The 8,162-nt window shown below is 33.2% G+C and overlaps 1 protein-coding gene across 1 annotated transcript; it reads right to left on the bottom strand.

Annotated features, from left to right (window-relative positions):
* Positions 1-447: 447 nt before the first annotated feature.
* On the bottom strand, positions 448-7,352 carry LOC143252910 (uncharacterized). The gene is made up of 2 exons (XM_076505755.1): positions 7,031-7,352; positions 448-6,141 (listed from the first exon to the last, which is right to left on the bottom strand). The coding sequence occupies exons 1-2, from the start codon at positions 7,043-7,045 to the stop codon at positions 5,752-5,754; spliced, it is 405 nt and encodes a 134-aa protein (XP_076361870.1). The 5' UTR covers positions 7,046-7,352; the 3' UTR covers positions 448-5,751.
* Positions 7,353-8,162: the final 810 nt, after the last annotated feature.

The raw sequence follows: 8,162 nt of genomic DNA, 5'->3' as shown, positions 1-8,162 counted from the left end.
ATTGACATCGAGTTTCGATTCCGAGACCTACAGACTGCGAGTCGAGCGTTATAACTAACAGGTTAGGCCAGCGTTACAAAACATCTACGTATAAGATATTTATTGGTTGATTGATTGTAACTTCTATTTTTTATCTATAATATCATATGTTGCAGTTTTATATTCATTCAAGTTATTTTTAGTATAACTATTTCAAATGGATTGAATATCATATGTTGCAGTTTTATATTCATTCAAGTTATTTTTAGTATAACTATTTCAAATGGATTGATTATTCCATTTTGAATATAATAGTAGCTTATCTCTTTCATAATCTTGGTTTATTTGTAAGTCTCATTCCAGATAAAAGTTTGCGAACAGAAGATCAGTTAAAACTATGAAAGTACTGGTGTTTTTGTAACCAAAATTGAACAGAAGTTAAAGAACAAAGCATTTTTCGTATCTCAGAAAACTCCAGCGAGGATAGATCGAGGAGAGGACAGTAAACACACCAAGTGGCTCATAAGACAGCAAATAACTTTATTACGATGTTTTAAACCACAACAAAATAATACTGTTGAAGAGGGAATTTAGCAGTAATAGAGAGAAGGCGGTTAGTGAACATCATCTACTGTAAACACTTGGGCTACTCTTTTACTAACGGAAAGTAATAATAACAGTCATTATATAACGCTCCTATGACTGAAAGAGCAGGCATGATCAGTAAAGAATTCGAACCCGAGGTCTTCAGATTGCGAGTTGAGCGTCTTAATCCTCAGGACATACATGGACTAAGATAAAGTTTTTCGTGTTATTTTTCCACATTTTTATTCACTGTTAATAAATGCATAAATGTACATATACATCTATAGCTAATTCCACCTCTGTTAATACATTATTTTGATTAAACTGACATTTTTGAATTAAGTAGGTCTCATTCGTACGACATCAAAATACAAATAGTGGAATTTATTCTGTTTCGTCTTTCAATTGAATCCAAACAAATGCAAATTTTAATGCACTTGTTTCTATTTTATTGAAATTTTCTCAAGTCTAATGATAGTTTTAAGTATTAAATATTTTTAATTTAAATGCAAATACACATAAATCGAACATTTTAGAACAATAAATATTTTGATATATTGAAACTGGATAAATTTTGATATAAAACATTTGCATTTAATTTGTTTCTGTAATAAATTGTAGATCTGTTTGTTTTCCAATATTTCCCTCTATTTTCGGTATTTAAACCGTGACTAGATATAATTTGGTCGATTTCTTGCACACTACATGTGACTTAGCTGTAAAATGTACGGAATATATTAAGAAACTTCTATTTTAAGTGTAATTTTAGTTAATGTATAGTGCGAAACGCATGTTTAGGTAATCACATGGCAACGCGACTGTGAGACAAAATAAGCGAAATAATCTCATTAAAGTTAAAAGTCTTTACTGGACGACCGGTGTTACCAGCAAATATTCTTTATCAAACTTCGGATGGTCTGGTATGGGCAGGTGGCTAAGGCACTCGACTCGTAATCCGAGAGTTGTGGGTTCGAATCCCCGTCACACCAAATATACTCGCCCTTTCAGCTGTGGGGGCATTATAATGTAATGGTCAATTCCACTATTTGTTGGTAAGAGAGTGGCCCAAGAGTTGACGTTTAGAGGTGATGACTAGCTGCACTCCCTCTAATCTTATACTGCAAAATTAGGGACGGCTAGCGCAGATAGCCCTCGTGTAGCTTTACGCGAAATTCAAAACAAACCAAACCAGTCAAACTTTGGTTAACCCAGCGATACATCCGATAAGTGTTACTCTTAGTGTGGTACTTTTACAAAAGAAAAATCCGGCTTCAGCAATACAGCAATAATAACACTGATTTTAATGTTGAAAGGACAACAATAAGACATAGTCCTGAGAAATTCCTGAGCTCCTGTCAAAAGGATGGAAATAATATTGATGCGACGTGAATTTGAAAGGATATGTAAGAAAAAAGTTTTTTATTCAAATGGGCAGATAACTATGAAACACATGGACATGGAAGCTTATTAGAATATCATATTTCACATCAATGTCATAACTCCTCATAAGACTAAAAAAATATATAAACAATGTGCTCCTTAATAAAGGTATCCCTCTCAGGTGTTTCTAGCCTAATCAGGTTGTTCATGCATGATATTTGCCTACAAACGCCACATATTGAGTGTTGATTTTTTTTCTAAAGGGGACAAGTAAAATTACCATTAAATTTACTGTTCAAGATCTTGCACAAATAGCAGCTGATCAGTAAGCGTACAGAATCTTGAGATCTTTCTTAAATTGGAAAAAAGATGACACTATGTATCTCAAGACGATAATTGGCAGATGATCTAAAAAGGTTGAAATGTTGTTCTCTACTTTATTGTAATAAAAGTTTTAATACCCATACCAGCCGTCTTAAGATACATTTTTACTTCAGGTGGATTTCTCGTCATCACAAAGAGATGACACCACTTTAATGTAGTTCATTTTAATTGATTTAAATATGAATTAATAAAACAAATCTGTTTACATAACTGGTACCAATCAGACTTTTTAAAGTTATAAGACATAATTATTAAAAATCACATTGGGTTGTAATCACAACAGACAATAATAATGCATTTAAAATGATCGCAGACCAAATTTCTCATTTACTTCAGATGTATAGTTTTGATTACTGCATGATGGTGGTCTGGCATGGCCAAGCATGTTAAGGCGTGCGATTCGTAATCTGAGGGTCGCGGGTTCGCATCCCCGTCGCGCCAAACATGCTCGCCCTCCCAGCCGTGGGGGTGTTATAATGTCACGGTCAATCCCACTATTCGTTGGTGAAAGAGTAGCCCAAGAGTTGGCGGTGGGTGGTGATGACTATCTGCCTTCCTCTAGTCTTACACTGCTAAATTAGGGACGGCTAGCACAGATAGCCCTCGAGTAGCTTTGTGCGAAATTCAAAAACAAACAAACAAGCATGATGGTATCAATTGTTTAAATTAATACCATTCAAGATACATAAACTTTAACCCTCTTTGGTGGGGTATAACATGCCATTTTCATATCCTTTATATTGAGAAATCTGTGTCCTTACTTAATTATTAATAAAAAACAGTTGTGTGTATGTGATTTCTTATAGTAAAGCCACATCAGGCTATCTGCTGTGTCCACCAATGGGAATCAAACCACTGATTTTAGCGTTGTAAATCCATAGGTTTACCGCTATAACAGCGGAGGACTCTCAGATAGCCCTTCCTAATTTAGAAGTGTAAGACTAGAGAAAAGGCACCATCCATCTTGGGCTACTCTTTACCAACAAATAGTGGGATTGGTCGTAGCGTTATAACACTCCACGGCTGAAAAGGCGAGAATATTTGGTGAGACGGGCTTCGAACCCGAGAGCCCCAGATTACTAGTCTAGTGTCTCAACCATACCTAATCATGTTGGGTATCTTCCTTCGAATTGTTGCGTCTGCTTAGTAAATATACAGCTGAGCTTACGCAAGTTGGCGATTAGCATGTAATGATGAGCTATGTGGTTGAGCTTTACTAGCGATAGGTTGAAGGACAGTTGTAGGTTGATATATACTTCACCAGATATTTTAAAGTAGCATCGCTCATTACTTGAATGTTAACAATGGTTCCATCAAAAGAAACGAAGGCTATTGCGCTAATTAATATACTGCCCGACAAACTCTTGAAAATTGAGAATGTGTAAATCTGAGCTCATTAACAGCGTTCCTGTCTCAAGGCGATACCGTCCAGCATTCGACAGATCATTTTACCGTTATAACTGCAGGTGTGTAATACTTTACCTTTCTTTGCTTCATAATGAACATCTTGGTAGTAAGGCATTATAACTACACATGCGTATGTCCAAAGTTATGTAAATTTGCATGTATAATATTCGGTATACCAACTGTTCCTTCTCGGATATGTGTCAGTAGTAGTGCGGTACTAATGCATACCGCTTTCCGTCTATAATTAACATATTTGCGTTGTTTATCAGTCAGATACTACTTGTATTCATTGTCGTAGATTCGAGGTTAATCATTAATAAAGTTACGTTGCTCTTGAGCGAACTGCGATATGTTTTGACTGTATCGAATTCGTCTCTGAGTGTTAATAGCTTCATGCTGTTCCTCACTTAACGTAGTTTATCTAGATCATTACTCTCAGCCTGCCTTTGTGTGAAGTCTGAGCTAAAGTAAAGGAATAATATTTTTCCTTTCGTACAATAAAATGAAATGGCAGCAAACCGTTTACTTGAAAGTTTTGTACTTTAAATGAAGGTATAAAATGATTTTTGTTGAGTACAATATTCAACAAGCCAAAATGTTAGTGAAATGCTTATGTAACATTAAGTTAAAATGGAAAAATAAAATTATTTACCCTTGGTTCAATAAATTAGAATGATTGTAGAAGGTGACCAAAAAAAAATACAGAAATTGTGAAACACTTGCTAATTACAAACACAAAAGCAAAAAAAGTACAGTATTTAAATCACATTAAGTAAAACTAGAAAAATAGAACTTGTGAACTATTTGCTAATCAGAATCACAAACAGTATAAATACCGTATATCATTGACATGAAACAGTTTAACAACAAGGTAGAATCGATTTATCTAAATGACACCGAACTGCAACTCTTCATCCTGCACTTTTTTATATAAGAATACTTCATGAAAGTATAATTCAAAATCTGTAGGGCATTTATGTATAGATAATAATTTATTTGGTACAAAGTTACATAAGAAGCTATACATCCTTTTCCATCTGCGGGTATTGAAATCTGATTTTTAGCGCTGTAAGCTCTCAGACTTACCGCCAAGTCTTACAGTTTCTCTTTATGAGAACTCTACAATGTATTCATAATGAATATTCGTAGTTTTGACTTATTGTAATTACAACTAATTCGTACAGCGTGGAATGTAGAATTGATATTAATTTTTATTATACGCGTTCTTTGTGTTACTAACAATTAAATTTTAGAGAGAATGTTTTCCAAAATTAACAATTTTTTTAAAAAATATAAATGAACACTTTATTATATGTATTTATATACGTAAATAAATTGCGTCTAAATACATTGTGACAATACAATTACATTTTTAATGCTTTAAACCATAAAATAAGAGTGTTCAATTATGTTAGTTGAATACCTGCATATGGTTTTGTATATTATAAATTTTAAAAATAATCCAGTTTAAATATAAGAAATTCTTAAGAGATCACTATGAAGTTAATTCTAGTAAATGCTATATTAAAATATACAAACTTAAGGGCTAACTGGCCTTTTGATGATGTTAATGTTTCACGTCTATCTCATAAGTTGTTACGTCAACTCACCAGTTTCTTTGTTGGTGTTTTTTATCGCAAAACTGCACAATGGACTACTTTTGCTGGGAATCGAGCCCCAGATTTAATGTTGCAAGTCATAAGGCTTACCGTTGGCCCACAGGGAGACATTAATTTCTTGTTCACAGAGTATGTGATCAAACTAAATAATTATATCTAACGAAATGATATTTTGGTTCTTAACGATATTAAAATAATAGATATTATACATAATTCCATAGTTAAAGATATAGCATTTAAGTTTGTCTGAATTATCTATTATGTTCAAAAATCGAATTAAAAATCTAAATGTGGAGGATTTATGTTACCCACAACGTTGATATTAGCTTTAGATCAGACAGAATAGAAAACATGTCGATAATATACTAAACGGAGAGAAAAGTTCAAGCATTTAAAATTATGTTCTCCAATGTTCACCTGTAGGATATATAGTCACCAATTGTCTAGTTTTGCTTTTAAAGAGACGTAATGGTTGATTTACAAAGTAATACATGTGTCTGTATCGAGCGGTTGGTTCATGTTCAGGAGGATTGTGTCTATACTGCAAGTTCTTACAACCTTGGTCTCCATGGTCCAGAGACGTATAACCAAGCAGATTGTCTAAAAACGGAATATTAAAGCGACCTCGATAGCAGTCGATGAGAGGTGAGCCGTAAAACAAATAACCATGTCTTTGGAGCCTCACTGGAAATCCAAAAGGAGCTTTTTTATACTGAGCTGAGAGAACACAGGTGGCACTGGTAAACAGGAGATAAAATCCTATTGTTGATTTAATGAAACTCACAGTCTGTTCAAAGAAAAAGAATATTATAAATATTTTAAAGAAGCACATGCAAAAATTATTATAGATTGCACCTGGAAAAAATATAAAGAATATTTTTACTCGTAATATAATATTTTGCAGAAGCACTTAAAATATTCTAAATATTTTTAGATAATATCTAGTGAATTCACATTCAAGAAACTGATAGATGTATGTTTAAAAATCAATGGGTTGAAATAATTTTAGCAAAAACTCGTTACAGATTCATAAAATTATATTAAAAAATATAAAATATTGTATTCAGATAGTTTTAATATTCAATAACACTTTGAACAAACAGGCACGAAGTCTGAAGAATGTATTATCTCATAACTATGCATTCATGTAGTTCTATATTATGATGGTCACGTATTCAGACAGTTATGATATTTGGTGGTACAGTTGTGTTATATGACAACTATTTCTAGATAGTTCTGATTTATTGCATTTTGTCACACAACTAAAAGATAAAAGGTACATCATTTCAAAAATATTTAGCAAATTAATTAATACACAAACTTGAGGTGATCTACACAATAGAAGTGAGTTAAACCGTTACATATATGCAAGTAAAAGGTTTAGTATTTTGAGAAGCCTTGCTTCAATTTTCAAAAATATATCAAATTCATACAGTTCCTCCATCATACTTATTCGATCAGGCAAGAACTGTACATTGTAGATTTTAATAACATGAAATATATTTATACATAGCTCATTGACTTAGCAGCTACCATCATAAACGGATTTTCTATTCAAATATTATTTTAAAGAAAGATAAGTAATAAATACTTATAGTATTATTAGGTACGATGTAAAACTTGTATATATTTTTATATATATTCATAAGAACGTTAAGTTAAATCGCCAGTCTTACCTGCTTTGTTCTCATCCTGTATGATGCATTTGAAGTTATTTAACACAATATCCTGTTTACAAATACCTCAGAACTTGTAAGGTCGCTAAATAGTTTAACGACGCTCTGTGTTAACTCACGGGCGATGAATTCGTTCTTCCACTTCGACTAGGCAACTGGTGTTAAAATAAATTTAGTTAACTATAATTACGTAAATTTTATCATAAAACTGTAAACGCCAATTTTAATCAACATTAGAGACAACCAACTTTGTGATCATAAGGTATTGACTAATTTCAGCATTATTCTCTTGTCTGAATTCTAACAAGGATGGAAGGAACTGGGTTTATAGACCAATGGCTTGCCTATGAAAAGTAGGTCATGGTTACCGCAGTTGAATGTCCTGGGTTTGAACTAACCTGATTACACATCAACCTAGTCATGGCTAAATATAAAGTTTTATTCCATATAAGTTGGGATTTTCTCTAAAGCAGAATAATGAGATGCTGGTTTTAGATTTGCACACAATTTTTAAATATATATAAATATATGATGTTTTAAACTGTTCATAAAATAATATGTTTATTTTCATTCACTGTAAATCTTACAGGTTTCACATAGAACAAATTTCTAAAACTAGATGCATTTTAAGTTGATAAAACTTACTGGAAAAAGATAAATATACTCACCACAGATACACAAACCAAAATGACTGTAAACAAGTATTGAAAAATCTGTGGAGTAAGAAGTAATATCTTTTAGAAAAGGCCCGGCATGGCCAGGTGGGTTAAGGCGTTCGACTCGTAATTTGAGGGTCGCGGGTTCGAATCCCGGTAGCACCAAACATGTTCGCTCTTTAGGCAGTGGGAGCATTATAATATGACGGTCAATCCCACTATTCGCTGGTAAAAGAGTAGCCCAAGGGTTGGCGGTGGGTGGTGTTGACTAGCTGCCTTCCCTCTAGTCTTACACTGCTAAATCAGGGACGACTAGCGCAGATAGCCCTCGAGTAGCTTTGCGCGAAATTCAAAAACAAACAAACAAGCATCTTTTGGAAAATAATTGTGTTTACTTTATAATGGTCATTTTTATGAAGATATTTGAATTTGAACATCAGATTATCAAGTTCTTTATATATATATTTTCGTTTAGG

This window comes from Tachypleus tridentatus, chromosome 6 (assembly GCF_004210375.1).
Source record: "Tachypleus tridentatus isolate NWPU-2018 chromosome 6, ASM421037v1, whole genome shotgun sequence".
NCBI classification, from domain to species: Eukaryota; Metazoa; Arthropoda; class Merostomata; order Xiphosura; family Limulidae; genus Tachypleus; species Tachypleus tridentatus.
The sequence above is the reverse complement of the archived record's forward strand: the minus strand, read 5'-3'. Positions and strand labels throughout refer to the sequence as shown.